The 20,829-nt window shown below is 38.7% G+C and overlaps 1 protein-coding gene across 6 annotated transcripts in view; it reads right to left on the bottom strand.

Annotated features, from left to right (window-relative positions):
* Positions 1-1,094: 1,094 nt before the first annotated feature.
* poglut1 (protein O-glucosyltransferase 1) overlaps positions 1,095-20,829 on the bottom strand; it is a 166,363-nt gene continuing 146,628 nt past the window's right edge. For all 6 annotated transcript variants that reach the window (XM_087136051.1, XM_087136052.1, XM_022252495.2 and 3 more), the window contains one exon: positions 1,095-3,865. In XM_087136051.1, coding sequence (XP_086992177.1) covers positions 3,721-3,865 — 145 coding nt within the window. In that variant the 3' untranslated portion in view covers positions 1,095-3,720. The remainder of the gene's footprint in view (positions 3,866-20,829) is intronic.

Below are 20,829 nucleotides of genomic sequence, written 5' to 3'. Positions count from 1 at the left end.
GCAATGATAAATCCCCACACTTTGCAATAATTTAAAAAATACTCACAACTCTCACAGGTGTCCAGGCTGCACAGAAATACGATGATCGACATGTCCCCTTTCATTTTCCTTTCAATTTTTTTGGGGGGGGTTGACCAATGTCATTTTTTGAGAAATTTTCACCAGAAGCAGACCACCCCTAAAATGAAGAAAATGTCCCTGCCCAGAAAAGTAGCCATTTTGAAAAACCATCCCTCTGCAAACCGGCCAAATAGTGCCATTTTTGGACCCAACTGCATCCAAATTACTCAGAATTTGAAGCCCAGAGTCTCGGCCAGGGGTTCAGTGCCATATTTCTCCAATTCCTTAATTTCATGGCTCTCAGGACTCTCTAATATAGAATATTTTGAGTGTATAACTTTTATCAATGAGCTCGGCGGACATATTTAGGGCCTGTTTGCGAGGGTGCACCCATAATGGAAGGTCAACGGGAATGCAGTGCGCCCATTAGCAGACGCTTGCCCCCATTAGAAATCGGCTGGCAGATTTTCACTGCGTGAGGGCAGCATTCCAAGGACCACAACATGAATGTCCCAAAAGGTGACTTTTGGAGATTCAAATTTTTCTACATACTTTCACTGATTTCTAATCAACAGGGACATTTCAGACGAAATAATTTCACAGGTTGATTACTATTCCATCTCTATACCAGTTATGCTTTCAGATAAAAATCAAGTATGACCCCACCTTTAATGGATCAACAAGTACATCATGATTACCCGTACTTTTAAAGGAAATTTAAAGGCAAAGATTGTGACAAAGATTGTGTGGATTTAATCATTACATTTTAAGCTATCCCAGGACTCTTGTTCATAGATCACCCCATGAATAAAGGGTCCAAAGTGGGACATAGAGGACAAGATTTGAGAACTGTTTTTATGCCTTGTGATAAGTTCTTTACGTTCCATAACACATGCAGTATAGGGAGTGCATTTTGGATTTTCGATAGAAAAGTGTTATTACAGAACTCCCTGTAATGCATGCCAATTGAGAACAATGAATACTGAGTACTTTTAAGTTGTAGCAAAAACAAAATCACACATTTCAGAACCAAGTAAACTTAAATCCAGAGTTTTTTAATCCCACTTACCATAATGAACAATCTATAACTACATGCTAAATATTTAACCCCAAAATAAGAAAAATATATGTATTGCTATTTTTCTTCAGGGAGTAACCACAAATCATAAACTTAGTAAAAAGACCTACGTGGCCTCATAGTTTAGTAAACAATCCCTTTAATTTAAAGTGTATCCATTTTTACTTGTAACATAACTGAGTGGCCTTAAAATTGACCTACTTACATTTGGGCTATCATGTTATATACTAAATGATAAATAAAATGACTTCGACAGGGACAGTTTAAGATTGCAGTATATGGGAATTAAGGCAGAAATGCTGGTTATAGTGGCACAAAGCATAAAGCACATTTTCGTTGTGAAAAATGAATTACAAAGCATTTCTTTTCCACTATTTACTTCTGTAAATAAAGAAAGAACAAAATCATTTGCTAAATTATTCATGAAACAAGAATGAAGTCCAAAATAGCACAAATACTCAGCGAAACCCACGTCTAAGCCCACAAGTTTAATTTTGCATATTAAAAGCACAAGAGTTGTCCTTTCAGCCATGGTGACCTTTACTACCGACCTTCCAGGCTTAAATGCAATAGGCTTGTTGGATGAAGGAAACAGGTTCTGCACAAAATTTTTCTCAAGTTACTGCACTGACAAGATTACTATAGTTTAAAGGAACCAGGCAATAGAAATATTTTCATGAATTTTATTGAAAACCCTTGAAATTGCACATTTGGGTTTCAATTAACCTCATTTTAAAATTTTGTTTTGCAATTTTACCCCTTGTTTTGATGCCTTTTTGGTTTTTCTGCTAATGCTATTTGCAGATTCACGAACAAAACTGTGATGTAATCAGGGGCACTGAATCTTATTGGTGCACTGATTTGTACACAGAAAATCTCTAGATTTTTTTTACCACTGCTATGGCAGATTTCATTTTCTTTGGCAATTTATTGCTAAGTATATGGCAATAATCCAGCAAAAGCCTTTTTTACAGAAATGTTCCCAGATAGCAAATTTTTGGTTCACAATTTGAACCTGAAAACATGCAACCTGAACCATGTCTTCCCGGATTCACATCAAAGCAAAAGCACCCTCACTTGCCAGAAATGCTTGGTCATGTTTAAAAAAGTGCACCGTTCAATTCACGTAATTAAAAAAAGATGTCATTCTTCATACATTGAAGAAGAGTACAGAGATACACAAAAGGTGATTCTAATAAAAATTCATTTCCAGGGTCCTTCAGGTAAAGTGACTTTGACCATCGACGTTCAGATCCAAATGCAACAGGCCTCCTAGTATCATCAAGAGCAAGCCATATAATAGAAGAGAAATTCAAATGCTAAGTATTTCTCAAGTCATCACACTGACAACCTTTCTATTTGACCTTGACCTTTGGGCCTAAAATGTGATCAGTTTTCTTGGATCACCAAGAGTAATCCATAAACCAAACTTGGAGTTCTTACGGAAAGATATTCTCAATTTACACTGACAAGAATATTGTGGACACACACCCATGGATGGACAAGGCAGAAATAATATGCCCCTTTATAAAGTTCACTGGTAAGGCATAAAAATCATTTCAATTTAACATAATTGATAACATCCAACTGTTCCACAAAGGAAAGGTTTTGAAAAGTAGCAAAAAGACAATGACTGAATACAAACAGTAAACATGGATACCCAACAGGGTCCTTTTGTGGTGCCCCCCAGTTGATTTTGGAGGAGGCAAATTCAGTGTTGGGAAAAAATATCTTGAAGTTTTTAGACAAAACATAGACACAAATATAGGCTCCCAACTTCTTTTTTATGATGACTGCTGCAAACAAAGAATATTTTCTTGCCCCTGCTTCATTTTGTAAAAGATCCTGTTGTCAACAGTTCTCTGAAAGTTTACTTTTTGAAACCGAAAATACAATACATTAGTTTGCCATTTTTTATCTGAGTGGACATCTTTGCTCATGAACAAGAACTGACATAGATGATGGAAATATTCTAGGCTGAGTGAATTGATTGCCAGATTTCATCCACTTACTGTACCTAAATCTCGAATGAACTTAACAAAAAGCCAGTTCCCCATGCTCTTCATTTTTCCGGTGAAATACATGTTTACTCTTTTCAGTCCACCCAAAAAGAACCTGCATTACTGAAATCAAGCTCGTTCTCGACAAGAATCTGGTTCTAACTCCAATGCCTTTTACTTCCAAAATGCAGACATTCATGTAATTTCATCATCATATTACTGTCCTTGGAAATAATTGAAAAATTGTTTCACTTTTTGGAAATATTTCTATAAGCAGTTTTTTGTGCAGCCCCTAATTATCTGTTATTTAACCTACTTACCGTTTTTTAAAAAGTTCCCCCAGTTATTTTAACATCTAAATCACAAGCAATTGAAATATCTTTTCAAATCAATGCTAATAAATGAAATTCATTGATGTTTCTCGAAATCAATATTTGGTATCGAGTTTCATGCTGTGTGGGGCACAAATTCAAATAATGTGGCATTTATTTCAAGAAATGTAAAAAAAATATGACAGCATATATTTGTATGAAAATAGAACAGATTGACATCAGATTTACCATACACTGTATGGTTTATGTTTTATTTTTCCTTTGGCAGTATCTGCTGCAATTCCTGGTTTCGTACCACTTTATACTTTATGAGTTTAGAATATTCCTTCAGTAGCTTTTTCCAGTAACATGTTACATCCTCCATATGAAGGTGATTCCATATGAAGTCCCGTCCTCTGTAACAAAAGAACCACAGAAAAAATTACGAGAATCATTTTCTAATTTGTGGTCTAGAAAGTTTTTAGGGGTATTGAGAAAATTAGGGTGTTGTGTCATATCTGTTACAAATGATGTGTGTCAACAAGTATTAACATCCCATATCAAATGTCTCCAAAACAATTCTAGGTAATTTCCAGTCTTAGGACCGGCCTCGAAGCCAGTTCCAAAGCCTTGGCCTTGGTACCCTCTGGACTCAAAGAAGAAGTCGAGGCTGGTTTGAGGCCACCTGTTTTGAGTCAGTTATCTGAGCTTTTACTTTCCCCTAAATTTTCTCATAACAAAGTAAACTGCAACATGCATGTACACACACATGCTATGAAACCTAGACTCCCTGATGACGTGTGCAGCTAAATAGTTTTTTATCCCCAGGGAACATTCTTATTAGCTGTTTTGGTTCACAGCCAGAAAAGTTATTGTTTTCATTATTAGCTGCTTCGGTATACAGCCGAAGCAGCTATTGCTTTTGTAGAAGTTTTTTTTGAAGACCTTCTTCTTCTTGGCTTTTTCGGAATTTTGCAAAAAAGGCATTCTTTTTGTCAAGGTTTTTTTTAGCTGTTTCCGCAAGAGCCGGCAAAGCTTTTGTTTTCGTTAAAGTTTTTTTTTACTTTTTCGCAATTTTGTGAAAAAGGCATTCTTTTTGTTCTTTTTTTTGCTTCTTCTTCTGCTCAAAAGCCCATTTGTTTTGTACATGTTTTTTGTCACCGCCACTTTAGTGCTTTTGCAACTTTCGATCTTCATCAAACTTATACCAAGGAAAAACCCTTAAACGTCATGATGATGTCATCAAGCGACTTATTATCGATTTTTCAATATTTATTTTAGCCCACTGACTTTGTTCATGTTTTCGAGGCACCATTTCCGTACCTAAGTAATTGTTTATCGTCATCAAACTTACAGCAAGCACTAACTATAAAGCGAATATAATTCTGAAATATTTACGTCATGATGACATCATTAAGTGATTTATTATTAAATTCTGAATATTTAAATATTCTGTTAAATGTATAAAAATCCATATAAAATAAACTGTGGCCTCCCGCAATATCCTGTTTACGGCAAGTGCCAGGATAAAATGTGGTCTTCAATTCATCTTGTGTGGGTCAAATCACGTGACCCTTCCTTCCGGTCGAAACCGGAAGTGGCCTTATTGTTTAAAAGTGGTAATAGGTATCAAGTTGTTTTCAACAGTGCTTGTCTGTTGGGTCAAAGTATTCTTCAAATCATCCACTGATGATGTCACCTAGTTGTCGAGTGCCCTCTAGCGACAGGTTGAAAATTCTGAAAAATGAATTTTGAATGGATGTCTGTGGTGAAGTTTGTCTGAATCACCTGAAAATCGATGTAGATGACCATCTTGACCCAATCAATATGTGTGTGAAGTTTGGGGCTGATAACGTCATCAGGAAAACAAAGTTACAATAAAAACTTTTTTTATTCTTCAAAATTCGGTAAAAAATCAACCGTAAGAGATATAAGCGTGAACTGTGCATGAGATGACAGCTAAAACATTGAAGTCAGCTGCATGAAGTGCATAACTGGTGTACTTTTTCACACACGTGAAGCGCCGTTGACAAAAAACCCCTAAAATATAAATTGCCAACTCGAAAATCCCATTAGCATGCTGTCCATATATGTTACTATGCATGTGTGGATGCCCAATATCTGCCTGCAACATAGATGGCGCGCACAAGTGTCTTATAGAGGAAAAGTGACCTCATGTTATGATGATAATATCATGCGACAAGTCATGGGACTTTAAAGATGCACTCTTTAATGACCCGTATCTCTTGAACTGCAATTTAATAGGGTTGAAACCTTGCATATTACTTCAGGACAAAGTGTTTCAGAGGACTGTTGACCCGATGTGATGATGATGATATCACGTGACATGTCACATGACACTATAGGTACCATCTTTAAACTTCTTTATCTCCTGAAGTACACATCCAATCGTGTTGTATCTTTGCATGTAACTGGAAAACGAAGTATTTTACAGCAATATTGATCTCACGTGATGATGACATCATGTGACAGGTCACGTACAATTAAAAGTTATCCATTGCATGCATGTCTGATCAGAATGGAATGTTCAACCTTTAAAAGACATTGTTCTTTTTAAATTATAGTTGCATCAAGGATGGACTCAAATGGTGATATGATACAGTTAAAATGATGTCATTATGACAATAATGAATTTATTAATGATTTTTGGGTTTTGTTTCAAATTGACTTTCAACACAGATATATAGCCAATATATTTTGGCAACTCAGCTGTATTCCATGAAACTGTAATATTATCATATCAGAGCTATTTTTTACAAACATTCTTCTTTTATAATACGATTTCACTAAAACAGCCAAATCTGAAACAGCCTGTGTTTCTTTTTTTTTTTTTTTCTTTTTAGCTGTTTCGGCAAGACCTTTGGACAATCATCCAAGGATGGTCTTCAAAGAAATTTGTGATGATGACGTCATCGCGTGATTTCTTTTTGAATTTTGAATATTTAATTTTTCCCATTGACTTTCTACACGTTTTCAAGGCATAATTTTAAAACCTTTGCGATGTTTGATCGTTATCAAAGTTACAGCCAACAAAGACCCTGATGCAAGAGTTATTGTAAGTAAATGACGTCATGATGACGTCATGATGACGTCATCATGTGATTTAGTATTGATGTTTCAATATTTATTTCAGCCCATTGACTTTGTACATGTTTTCGAGTCAGCATTTAGGTTAGTTTGAGAGGTTGATCAACTTCAAAGTTACAGGCAACAAAGACCCTGATGAAAGAATTTTGCTAAATTTAAGACGTTATGATGATGTCATCACCTATTTTTAAATTGATTTTTTGGATATTTAGTCTTCCCTTAGGTTTTGTACACGTTTTTCATCAGTCTGTCCTCGGCACTTTGGTCAATCTGAATTATTTCCTTCAATGTACACTTGAAGTCCCTAATGAAGAGAGGCTTCCAAAGAAAAAATTGTGAAAAAACATCATCAGGGGTCACGTGATATGAGATTAAAGCCGGAGTTTACCCCATAGGTTTTGTACACGTTTTTCTACTACGCAATATTATCTATCTTAATGAGAGTAGTGCTGAACTTCGGCTGAGAATTGTTCTGAGAATGAAAAAAAAAAATAGTATTTTTTTGTCTTCATTTGATTAAATGTCTACCCAAGAGTCTGAATATCAAATATTTCAGAATTTTCTTTCAGTTTAAACGCAAATCACATGACATCATAAAGGAGCAGCTTTGGTGACGTCACCAAGTGATTTATTATTAAATTATGAATATTTAAATATCATGTTAATGTTGTAAAACTCCATATAAAATTGACTGTGGCCTCCCGCAGCATTCTGTTTGCGGCAAGTGCCAAAGTAAAATTGGGTGTTCAATTCATCTCGTGTGGGTCAAATCACGTGACCCTTATTTCCCGTTGAAACTGGAAGTGGACTTGTTGTTCAATTAATAAAAAATTGGTAATAGGTGTCAAGTTATTTTCAACGGCATTACTCTGTTGGGGTATAGCATTCTTCAAATCATCTACTGATGAAATCACGTAGTTGCCGAGCGCCCTCTAGTGACAGGTTAAAAATTCTAAAAAATGAATTTTGAATGGATGCTGTGGCAAAGTTTGTCCAAATCGCCTGAAAATTGATGTAGACGATGATCTTAACCGAGGTAACACATGTGTGACAGTTGGGGCTGATGACGTCATCAGATTGGAAGTTATGATAAAAAGTTCTTTTATTCTTCAAATTTCGATTTAAAATCAACCGTAACAGATTTAAGCATGAACTGTTCATTAAATGATAGCTTAAACATTCAAGTCAACTGCATGTAGTGCATAAAGTAGTGTACTTCTTCATACAGATGAAGCGCTGACGACGAAAACCCCCTTAAAATATTTGCAAACTCGAAAATCCCTTTCACGTACTGTGGATAAGCTGCTGTTTGCGCGGGCGGTCAATATCTGCCTGTAACATGTTGCTGCAGCAGCGCACAGTAAGTAGGGCATATACTCAGGACCTGGCAAATTGCCAAGCGCGTAGTGCCGAGAGCAAATCCCATTGTATGGAACGCCAAAAGGGACAAATGTTTAAAATCTCTAACCTGTGCACTTTCCCCGATAACAATAATGTTGTGAATTGTACATGTTTGATTGGTTTGAAACCTGGCAGATAGTTAGAAAGGGAAGGTTTTTAAATGGAGATTGACCTCAGTTGATGACAATATCGTCAGCAAACGAGTCACGTGACATTTAAGTTTGATCCTTTCAAGTACTATATTTTCTGAAGTACATGTCCAATTGGGTTCAAACCTTGCATATATCTTTAAAGGGAAGTGATTTAGATGATTATTGACCTTATGTGATGATGACATCATCAGGTGACAAGTCACGTGAAGGTGCACTCTTCTAAGCATTATATCTTGAAGTACATGTCGGATTGGGTTAAAACCTTGTTGATATCTTTGAAAGGAAGTGCTTTAGGAAAAAATTGACCTGATGTGATGATGACGTCATCTTGTGATAAGTCACGTGATATTAAAGGTGCTCTCCTCAACACACGCTATCTCCTGAAGAACTTATCCGATTCAGTCCAAACCTTCCAGATATCTTAGAAGGCGAGTACTTTAGACAAAAATTGACTTGATGTTAAGATGGCTTCATTGTGACAAGTCATGTGACATTAAAGGTGCACTATTTAAAATACCACATCTTGTGAAATACATGTCCAATTGGGTTCAAACCTCCCTGATATCTTGGAAAAGAAAAAATTTAGATGATTAATGATCTCATTTGAGTCCTATGACCTTAAAATTCACTGTTTAAGGCCCTCTATCTCCTTAAATAAAAATCTCATCGAGTTGAAACTTTGCAGATAACAAGAAAAGGAAGTGTTTTAGCCCAAGATTTACCTCACGTGATGATGACGTCATCAGACAAGGAGTTAAATTACATAGTACATGTACATGCTTTTTTTAAAGCATGCAATTTCCTGAAGTCATTTGCCTGATTGGGTTGAAACCTTGGACCCGAATGGTCATGACGTGAAATAATTACACGCTCAGGTTTGTGCAGTAGGTTCGTAGTTCAAATTAACAAAGGAATGTGAAAAAGCCCTCTGTTCTGTTGGCAAACAGACAGATGACCTCTAGTTTCTTCTTTGTCTTCTGATGACCCAAATCCCCTTTGTTTTGTACATGTTTCTTCCACCACTGACTTTATTTAGTCTCTTAGCAACTTTGGATATTCATCAAACTTACATCAACGAAGGACCCTTGTCTAAAGATGTGCATAGAACAATGACGTCATGATGACGTCATCAAGTGATTTATTATTGATTTTTTATTATTTATTGCAGCCCATTGACTTTGTACACATTTTCATGACACCATTTTGGTGATTTGGCCATCTTCAATTGTGACCAAAGTTACAACCAACAAATACCCTGATACAAAAAACACATCCAAATGTATGATGTCATGATGACCTCATCAACTGATTTTTTTTTTATTTTTCAATATTTATTTCAGCCCCATTGACTTTGTACATGTTTTTCGAGGCACAATTTGGGTACTTGGCGATATTCAACTGTCATCATAGTTACAGCTAGCAAAGACCTTGATGCAAGTTATAAAATATTTAATATAAAATGAATGACGTCATCACCTTATTTTGTATTGATTTTTGAATACTTTATTTTTCCCCATAGGTTTTGAACACATTTTTCAACAGGCACACTTCGGGACGCTGGTCAATCTAACTGATTTCATGTTTGTGCACATTCCTACTCCACCACGTAAAAAGGGTCCCAGAACACGTGCGTCGCCATGACATCATCAGTGGTCATGTGAGATGAGATTAAAAGTGCAGTTTTCCCCATAGGGATTGTACATGTTTTTACAATACACTATTTTTTAGCATAATGAGTGAGTAGTCCTCAACTTCGACTGAGAATTACTACCAGAACGAAAAGGAAATCTGACTAAATTTTCCCTTCCGTTCGATTCCTAATATACCCAAGAGTCAGAATATCAAATAATATTTCATAATTTTTCTGCAGTTTAGACGCAAATCACAACACGAACTTAAAAGAGCAGTTTTTCTGCACACGTGTTTACAGCCCTTTGACTCTATATGCCTTTTCAAGCCACCATTTTAGTAACTTAGCGATTTTCAATAGTCATCAAAATTACAGCAAACAAAACTGTTATACAATAATGATATCAACATTATGAAGTCGTGATGATGTCATCACCTATTTCTTTGTTTTTTTAATGTTTAATTTTCCCCGTATGTTTTGTACACATTTTTCTACTTAACACCAGTGAATAAGTGGTCCTTAACTTCAGCTCAAGATAACTATGAGAATGAAAGAGAAATTGTGTGCTTTACGCTCTGTTATTTGGTTTGAAATATACCTGGAAGTCAGAATATCAAGTAATACTTCATAAAAATGTTTCAGTTTAAGCGCAAATCACAAGACTTGAATTTAAAGGTGCAGCTTTTCTGCACTGGGTTTTTGAGCTCCTTGACTTTGTACACACGTTCAAGCCACCGTTTTCATAACTTAGCGATCTTCAATAGCCATCAAAATTACAGCAAAGACAGTTATGCAATAATGATGCCAAAATTATGAAGTTGTCATGATGTCATCATCTATTTGTTATTGATTTTTAAATGTTTAATTTTCCTCATAGGTTTTGTACACGTTTTCTACGACACAGTATTATGGAGCTTAATGAGTGAGTAGTCCTCAACTTCAACCGAGAATTACTACCAGAACGAAAGAGAAATCAAACTAAATTTTCCCTTTCTTTTGATAACAAATATAGCCTAGAGTAAAAGTATCAAGTAATATGTTAGAAAATGTTTTCAGTTTAAACACAAATCACGAGACATAGGTTTAAAGGAGCAGTTTTTCTGTATGTGTTTTAGCCCATTGAATTTGTACATGTTTTCAGAGCATCATTTTGGTAATTTAGCGATCTTCAATTGTCATCACAGTTACAGCCAACAAAAAACTCTGATCTAAAACACCAATTTTATGACGCCACGATGACGTCACATTCTGATTTTCTAAAATTGATTTTTGAATATTTTATATTCCCAATTGGTTTTAAACATGTTTTTGTTCCACAGCCAGTCTTCAACAATTTTCTCGATCTGATTGACTGTGTATTAAATGTGTACTCTTTAAGTCCCCCAGCTAGAGACGGTCCAAGAACAACATCGGCATAATGACGTCATACGGTGTCAGCTTACATAACTATAAAGGAGCAAACTTCAAAGCCTTATATCTCCTGAAGGACATGTCCGACGTGGTTGAAACCTTGCAGGTATCTAAAAAAGGAAGTGCAATACATCCCACCGGAGTCATTATACTAAGAATTAAAAACTGTTAAACCATCTTGTGGAAACTGTAGATTATGTGCAGTCACACAAATCCCAAGCTGGTTTTATGATTTTAGTGGATTTAACCAGACTGATATCAAAGCTCTATGCCTGGGCAATGCACTGAGGCAGATTGTCACAAAGCAAACAAGGGGCAATGTAGTTTTGGATTATATTGTCACCAATATCCATGAACTTTACTTCGCTCCTGAAGTTAAGGCCCCTGTTGGCTATAGTGATCATAACTGCATCAGCATAGTGCCCAGGCAAACCAAGCTGCCTAATGTTGTCCGAACTCTCACAGTACAACCTTTGACTCATTCAAAAATTAACCAGTTTGGTTGATGGGTCCAAGACCAGACATGGGATGAGGTTCACGGAGCAGATGTAATACAGTCCAAGGTTGATGCATTTATAAAATCCTTAATAATGGCATTGATCTGGCTTTCCATTGCAAAACGGTGCGACTGCATCCAAGGGACAAACCCTGGATGATAGATAAAGTCAAGGGTCTCATTCAGATGTACAAAAAGATGTTTGCTGCTGGTGATTTACAGCTAAGGTGGAAATTGAAAAACCAGGTCAAAATGAGATAAAGAAAGCCAAATCATCTTACAGTGTCAACAGAGTAAGACGATTACACAAGGTAGCACCGGGGAAATGGCATAGAAATCAGATCACTTACCAACATTAATAAGATTGATACTACATTGTACCATCCACATATCAGGAATTGAACCAAATGACCATGGTGCTGTTGCTGATGCAATTAACCAACACTTGGCCAGCTTTTCACGAGAGTAGTTAGAAAACGGTGTGTTCAAGACCAGGCCCCCTTTTCCCACTTCCCAGACCAGAGGGGAATTCCCAAACCACCACGTGACCTTTGACCTCTAAAGCCAAAAAGGGAATTCCCCCACCACCACTTGGCCCATAACTCACACGGGGGCTTCCCCTCGACTTCCCACGGCTCTCCACCCAAACGTTTACACATAAAATCATAAACCTCAAGCTAAAATCATATACCGCTGGATAAAAGTATTAAAAATCATAACCTGGCAAAACCCAAGATTTAAACTGAAATTGTCTTAAACAAATTGACTATATATAAAAAAGTAAAAAAAAGGAAAAACGATTATAATTCCTTATAATAAATAGAGACATGAATAGAGAAACTAAACCGCACAGTCATCTTTTCTTATCAAACTTTAGATGATTTAAAAAATCATTTTTAGATAACTTTGTCAAACAATGTAACATTTTATTACCACCACCCAAATGCAAGCGACACAAGAAGCCTGAGCTCGTACAAGCGATTCAAGAGAGCCAGCAGCAATTTAAAAATCTCACGCGCCAATCGTATTACAAACTCTGAAAAATAGCTCGAGACCACGATTTATCATTTACACTAACAGCGACAAATGGCAGAACGTAAAGATCTAATTACTGCGATTAAATCATATATCAATCTGAGAGCGCTTGAAGAGGTTGACATTCGAAAAATTAGACGCTTTCAAGGCAATTTTAAAAATTGGGAACTAATTCCTAATTTCTTTGCAGATAATTTAATTCAATTTTCGAATTTTAGAAAAAACATATTCAAGACAAAGCATTAGCTGAGTTTAAAGAAATTGGTTCTTACAAGTTGCAAACAGTCATTAAGGTTGAATTCGAACTTGAAAAGCCAGGCGCCGAAACACAATTTGGTATATTCCCATTTCCGAGCGAAAATAACACGCTTTTTTCAGAACAAGTCAAAAATGCGTTAAACCAACCAATTTCCAAGCACAAAGAGGACGTTGAAGCTCGTGAGCTCAAGGGATCTGGTTGGGTCGTTTTCCAACTTGTCGCGTTTTATATCAAAGTGGTAAAGTATAACCCAGTAGGAGCGACTTACATTCCACTTCCAAAATATTTGGCAGACAAGAAAGCAATAATTAACGTTCAAAACAAAGATCAACAGTGCATTCGCTGGTCGTTGAGAGCGGCTTTAAAATTATATTCAGACCACGTAAACCACCAGCTGGAAACTAATCTAAATTATAAGATACACAATGATAGAACTTCGACATATTCAGCAAACGATGGTTTAAATTTCACAAAAGTAGACTTTCCCACACCCATTTCGCAGATTCCACGATTCATATTGCAAAATAACTTGGCAATTAACGTAGTTGGTTATGCTGGGAAAGAAGGCATTTACATACTTTATAAAACTAAACGCGCAGAAGGACCCATTAATTTATTTTCTTTTACTAAAGGTGAAACGAGTCGGTTAATGTGCGATGCTACTAAACACAACGACAAATTACACTGGTGTTTCAAATGCCTATCCAATTTTCAATTGGAATAAAAATCAATTAAACACCAAGAAGATTGTCAAGGAATGGACACAGCAGCGTGCAAGAAAGTACTCCCCGAAAAGGGCAAGCATATTTTCATATTTGAAAATTTCAAAACTAAACAAGACGCGCCTTTGTAATTTACGTGGATTTTGAATCTGTTTTGGAGCGTCTTCCACTAAAATCGTTAAACACAACTAAACCACAAATTCGCAAGCTCTGTGGCTATTCATATGCAGTCGTTAGATGTGACGAGAAGTATACGAGTTGCGAAACCTATAGGGGCCAAGACGCAGCAATTCATTTTGTGGAATCGCTTTCCATAGAAGCCCAAACAATTAACGAAATAATAAAAAACCCAGAGCCCCTAGCCTGGTCGCACGAGTTGCGGAAAATGTATAAGCAATGCAACACGTGCTGGATCTGTGAAGGGGCAATTATAAAACAAAGGAGTCCCAATGTAAATGCGAAATCCCGGTCAAACCGAAAACAAAAAATCAAAAGAACACTTGTAGAGTCATAAATGAATGTGGTTTTATAGAATACGTTTGTATGAGATGCGGAAAGCCCATTAACAATTTTCGAAAAGTCCGGGATCATTGCCACATTACGGGTAAATATAGAGATCTAGCGCACGCCAACTGTAATTTAAAGTTAAGAATTGTACCCAATAAAATGCCCATTCCCGTAAGTTTACACAACTTGGAGAAATACGACACGCATGTAATTATGCAGGGCGCTTGTGCATTTAACGGCTGTAAAATTAACGTGATTGCAACACGTTTTGTGTGGGCCCAGAGTAAGACGAATACAGGCCATTGACATGGTGTGCATGCCGTTGTTTATGGCCCTGCTGGGTTGGGAACACGTGGGCAGCACACCAACACCACGTACTCGGGGTATAGATGGGCCACTGTTCAGTGTAATTAGTTATTTGTTTTGTCGAAAAGCAGCTTTTTCTGTAGTGCTGGGTATATATTTGCTTGGCCGCTTCCCCGCCCTTCAGTTGCATTATGTCTTCCAGCGACTAGGAAACTTTGATCGCGACTAATGGTTCAGATTTCATGTTGGCATCTGAACATAGTTCAGAAAATGCAGACCTCGATCTTTACCATGGCAACCCTGGCCAATGGCTGCATGCCCTTCCAAAAAACTTACATGTCGCGGCTACCTTGGCCAGCATGCCCTTCCCGTTTGCAGCCGGCTGTATGTGTAATGAGAGTGTACCACGTGTAAGCCAATGCATGCAGTGTGATTCTGAATTGGGGCGAGTTCAACCTTTTGGGCTGCGTTCGAGCGAGCTACTCGTGCTAACCCTAGTGCTACCCCAAGTACCGTCCTCGGGTCAGCGAAAGTATACTCCCCATCGGGTTATCGAGAGTAACCGCACAAACGCAGCTTTGGATATCATCAGGGCTGCACCGGTGAGCAGCATACTTTGAATGCAAATTTGCACAACTAAGTCGGAAACCAGGCGAGCATTGTATTGTGTTAAGATAAAGTTTTGACCATTTGCAGATGCCCATCTAAGCCTATAAAGAAATGTATAAAGAAATGCAAAAAGGATGCCAGAAGCTGGAAACCCTGTTTTCCAGGAAAAGGTAGGGATCAAGTATTTATAAACTCGTAAACTCCGGCAAAGTCGGCACTCAGTCTTGACTTGAAAAAAAAAAAGGACTTCAAAATTGCCGACATGTGCTGTTTGTTGACTTACGTGGCGTGCTGCCTTAATACCATCCATATGATTCACTGCACCAGTTTAATTGCTTTGATCTGCCCTGGTTTATTTCTATCTCCGTTGTCGATTCAGGTAAGTTTGTCCTCGATTTTGATCATCGCTCCGTATTGAGGACGGCCCATACATGCCATTTGTACTGACATAATGCTAGCATGCACAGCACATGTCATGCACCGGCATGTGCATGTGGGATCTAGGGCCGCGGCCAACGGCAAGTAAAACTTCGTTCAATAGGGCGACCCCCCAAAAGTGACAGAGCGCATGCACTCGAGGGGGTACTGGTATTGATGCGAATCATGGGGAAACCCCTTTGTGGTCGCACTCGCGCACACACAATGTACATGTATGTAGGCCTACTCCATGTGTCACACGCAATACATGTACTTATATACTCTACGTATCGACAATGAAGCTCCGGAATGCGATTGTTTGTTTACAGCCCACTTTATACCAAGGTGTTTTTTAGTGGTTTTGTGGAAAAGGAACCGAGAAAACATGCCGACTTGAACAAAACAACTGCTTATAAAGGCCCACTAAAAATTATCAATGGGAATTCTAATGGGAAAGGGATACAAAATCTAAGAAGCATTAAAGGGAGGATTAACAGATCTGTACATGGTGAGTCATTTCATATTTTAAAGGGGTCTAAACTGGACAATGGCGGGCTCTACATTGGATTATAATATTTTAAAGGGATTCTACATTGGATAATAGCATTTTAGGGGACCATCCCTTTTAAAGGGATAACAGGCTAATAATATTAAAGGGACTCAACATTGAATAACAATATTTTAAAGGCGTACACAAACAATATTGTTTCAATCAACATTTTAAGGTAGATTTGAAGTCAGTTAACATAGTAAAGGGACTCTGTTGTATTTAAATCAGAGGGTGCACATATTGCAGGTTTCTTGAAAAATATACAAGTTATTATTGGATTCAAAGTTTTAGATAGAAATCAAATATTTTCTAGTCCCACATGGTATCAATTATTCTTCATTGGACATATACAAGAAAATCCTTGCAAAGTTGTCTTTTTCAGATCCTTACAAAAGGCGTTGATCATGTTTCTTCTCTCTTTTGCAAAGGGAATTGCCAAATGTTGAAGACCTGCCAGTGCCACTGTCAGTTGTCAGTGAAAAGCCTACCTGCAGCAGTAACACTCCAATGCCAGCAACGAACCAGGCCAAGGGTAGGAGAAGTAGATGTGATACAGTGAGGGGCTGGAACTTTAAGTGGCTCGCATTTGAAGAGGAGATTGGCTTTGTCAACAAGGTTTGGTGCACTGTATGCAGAAAGTATTCAGAGGAGTTGCACATAAATCCAGGCCAGAAACAGCTGTGTGAGGTCGAGGCCTTTGTAGCTGGTACTACATATGTGAAGAAAGATACGGCAATGGGGCACCAACGGTCAAAATTCCACTTCAGTTGTGAAGACCTTGAGTATGAAGCCTCCAAACACAACAAAGTATCAGTCAAGGAATGCCTCACAACCATAGATGTGTCAACAAAGATGTGCAAACTGTTTGACATCGCATATACAGTGGCAAAACGGGAACTCCCCTTCACAATTCATCCAACATTGGTCAACATGGAGAAGAAACGTAGAGTGCTTCTTTGGGAGACATACATCAATGACAAAGCTTGCAGAGGCTTCATTGACACAATTGGTGAGACCATGGTTGACAACCTGGACACAGACATCCTTTGCAGACACAAGGGACCGCTCTCCTTTTCACTACTCTTTGACGGGAGCGCCTATAAAGCATTTTCAGAGAAAGAAATTGTGACTGTTAAAGTTATCAATGATGGCTTACCCGAGATGAGATTACTAGGAATTGCAGAACCTGACAACAGTCATGCTGAAGCTGTTTACCAATCCATCATCAAGAAGTGCCCGGAACATGGATTGAAACCTGAAGATTCGTTAGTTGAAGCAGCCGCTAGTGGAGCATCTATCAACACAAGCCAGTATAATGGCATATTTACAAAGCTCACAAAGACTGGTTCAGAAGACGGATGTCCATGGTTGCTCAAAATTCACTGTGCTCCACATCGTATGGAGTTGGGGATCAAAGATGCATTCGACAAGTCATATTTCAACCAAATTGATAAAGTATTAGTTGATCTCTACTACACGTTTAAGAGATCTCCCTAGAAATGAAGAGAACTGAAACGACTTGGAACAACACTTGGAGTGCAGGTTATCAAGTTTGCGAGAGGTCATGGAACATAGTGGGTTGAACACACGAAGAATGCAGTACATGCTATGCTCTTGACCACAAGTACACGGTTGTTGTGAGTCTCCTTGAAGACATGGCATCAGGGCAACGCAAAGACATCAAGGCTGATGAGCAAGCAAATATGAAGGGCTACTTGAAGATCATCAAGTCAACTAAGTTTGTTTTCTGCTTGGCATTCTATGTTGATGTTCTTGATGATCTATCCCAGCTTTCTCTATTATTTCAGTCGAACGAAACACCCATCTTCAAAGTTCGGGCAAGCACAGAGGCAATGTTGAATTCCATCAGAGATAAACAAACCAAATCAGGCAAGATGCTGCAGCAGGTAATTGGAGAGCTCCGCACAGATAAATTCAAGGGACACATAATGAGCAAGCAAGCTAACGATCCTAATCACAAGGGCTTCCACAAACTTGCTGCAGATACAATTAGCAATATTGTCAGATGTGTAGATTCACGACTCCGCTCATTTGCAGAAGATGACCTATTTATTGCAGCCGACATTCTTGACCCAACCAACTACCCTTCCAAAACTGACAAAGACAGCCTCATGGAGTATGGCAATGATCATGTTCAGATCTTGACTGATCATTTCCAACTGCTTCATCTGTAATTAACCACTTCCTGCCGGGGACTCAGAGATTGGAGACGTATGGTTTATATGGGTGGCCGGGGTCTCCGAACTCGGACAAAGGAAACACGTCCCTGTAACAAAAGGCCGTACTCCAAACAAAAGACCAGGCTGCTAGGCATTACCGACATTTTTCACTCTCAAAAGTGGTGATAATCCAGCCTTGTTTTGAAATCGTATACCAGGGTTTGGGGCATTGAGAGCAAGTGGATTACCACCGGGGACAAAAGCGTTCCACCACCGCAGCGACGAGCCACACAGCACCGCTGCACGCTAATCTGGCCCCTATTGAAAAGAGGTCAGCAGTGCACTAAGCCAGGTTCGTGAACGAAAGACAGTTATATAACACCGCACAATCTGGGCCCCTTTTTACAAGGCTGCTGGCCTGGCTGAAATACTCCAGCGTCAATGAAGGCCACCTGTCAACTTAGAGTAGTGCCTTAAGAATACTTGGTGCCGCTATAAATGACCGTTAAATGAAATGATGAATTTTTGAAGGATTTTGAAAACGGAAAAAATGATAGTCATGCCGGCCCAGCATCATCAACATTGAAAAATGCCCCGGCATGAAGTGGTTAATAAAAAATGAATATAACAATTTTATACAGGGAATGCAACACATTATAGCAGTATGATAAATGCCTTTTATTGAAAGGGGATGGCATGGTGTACAAGAACTGAATTGCTTATAGGCCTATTCATGACATGACTGGTTGTCACAAAAGTAAATCAAAGGTTTCAAAATAATTGGCCTTGATGCCCCCTCAAGCTGCCTGGTGCCCTGTTGAAATTTGAGGAAGGCAAGGCCAAAGTGGCCTGCCCTTTTTTTCCCCAAGATTGAAGCCTGATTTAATGTAACTAGTGTCAGCGATTCTTACGGGCAACCACCGTTAGCGAGGCCTGCCAAGAAGATCAAGACTTCATCCATTCAATGGACGGCTGATGACAACTTCCCCCGCCGACATGGCTTTCAAGGCACAGCGGGTGTTCAAATACAAGAACTGAACATGAACAGCACTCTTCTCGAGATCCTCTAGCAGTTTTTCACCCCAGAGCTGACGTTGCACATTGCCAATGAGACCAACCGCTATGCCGCTGAACACCCAAAAAGTCAACCAGAAGCAAGTCCAAGTCACATGCGAAGCTGGTTTGACACAACACCAGACGAGATGTCAGTGTTCCTGTCCATGATGGTAGTCGTGGGACTGATTCCAAAACCCGACTTGAAGTCCTACTGGACGAGAGACTCAATACTTCAGACTCCGTTTTTTCCTGATATCATGCCCCCCCGACAGACTTATGGACCTGCTGGCCTATCTGCATTTCATCAATAACAGCCGTGCAGATGCGACTGATTGACTCTACAAGCTCCGCCCGGTGGTAGACGAACTGACCGAGAAGTTCAAGTCCGTCTACATTCCGTCCAGCAAGATTACTACTGATGAGTCCCTTTGGAAATTCAAAGGGCGACTGAAGTTCACGCAGTACAACCCCAAGAAGCGTGTGAGGTTTGGCATCAAGGTGTATCGAGTCTGCCAGAGCACGGGTGTTGCCGCTGGATACACAAGGAACTTCAAGATTTACACCGGTCAAGACCAGACTGCTGGACTAGCAAGTACGAAAATTGTACTTGACTTGAACGCCAATCTTCTTGGCAAAGGGTTTTCCTGGAACACCTGGTTCAGCAGCCCAGAACTGTACCTGAAACTACACGACCAGATGACGAACATCGCTGGGAAGGTAAGACAAAATTGTTAAGACATGCCCAAGGACTTTATGCTCCTTGAAACTTGAGAAAGGTGATGTTGTCCACCGCTCCAGCGACAAAGGCTTGCTCGCCTTGGTCTGGCGAGACAAAAAAGATGTCTGTATGCTGTCCATGATGCATACAGCCGAGATGGCAAACACCGGCAAGCAGAACCATGACGGCATCGCTTTGGAGAAACCCAAGTATGTACTCGACTACAACAAGGGGATGAAGGGTGTGGACACTGCAGACCAGCTGGCATTGTCGCACCATTCAGTCAGAAAATCAATCAAATGGTATAAGAAACTGGTTTTTTTTTTGCTTGATGTTGCTCTTGTAAACTCTTATCTTGTGTATAAGGAAATTGGTGGCACTGACAGGTTTTTGACATTTAGACACATGTTGGTGATTGAAATTTTAGAGTTGCGTGCACAAAATTTGCCACTGTATCGATCTAGAGATAGACCAACCGGTCTTCCTGGTCCAGGTAGACTGATAGGAAAACATTTTGCTGTAGAAATTCCCCAAACTGGAAAACAAGCTACATTATACAGACGGTGTGATGTTTGTTCTAGAAATGGCAAACGACAAGAGACTAAAGTGATGTGTGAAATTTGTGAAGTGCCAATTTGCACTGTTCCTAGTTTCAAGGAATATAACACTTTAATAAATGCTTATTTATACAAAGCTTCCTGTATTCTAAGACGTCATAAATGAAATAGTAAATTTTATGATGTTTGTTCTAGAAATGGTAAAAGGAAAGTGACTAAATTGATGTGTGAAATTAGCCAAGTTCCACTTTGTGCTGCTCCTTGTTT

Source organism: Acanthaster planci, linkage group LG04, assembly GCF_054643075.1.
Source record: "Acanthaster planci isolate LZ-2023a linkage group LG04, COTS_SCS, whole genome shotgun sequence".
Lineage (NCBI taxonomy): Eukaryota > Metazoa > Echinodermata > Asteroidea > Valvatida > Acanthasteridae > Acanthaster > Acanthaster planci.
Note: the sequence above shows the minus strand (reverse complement) of the source record. Positions and strands in the feature narration are given on the sequence as shown.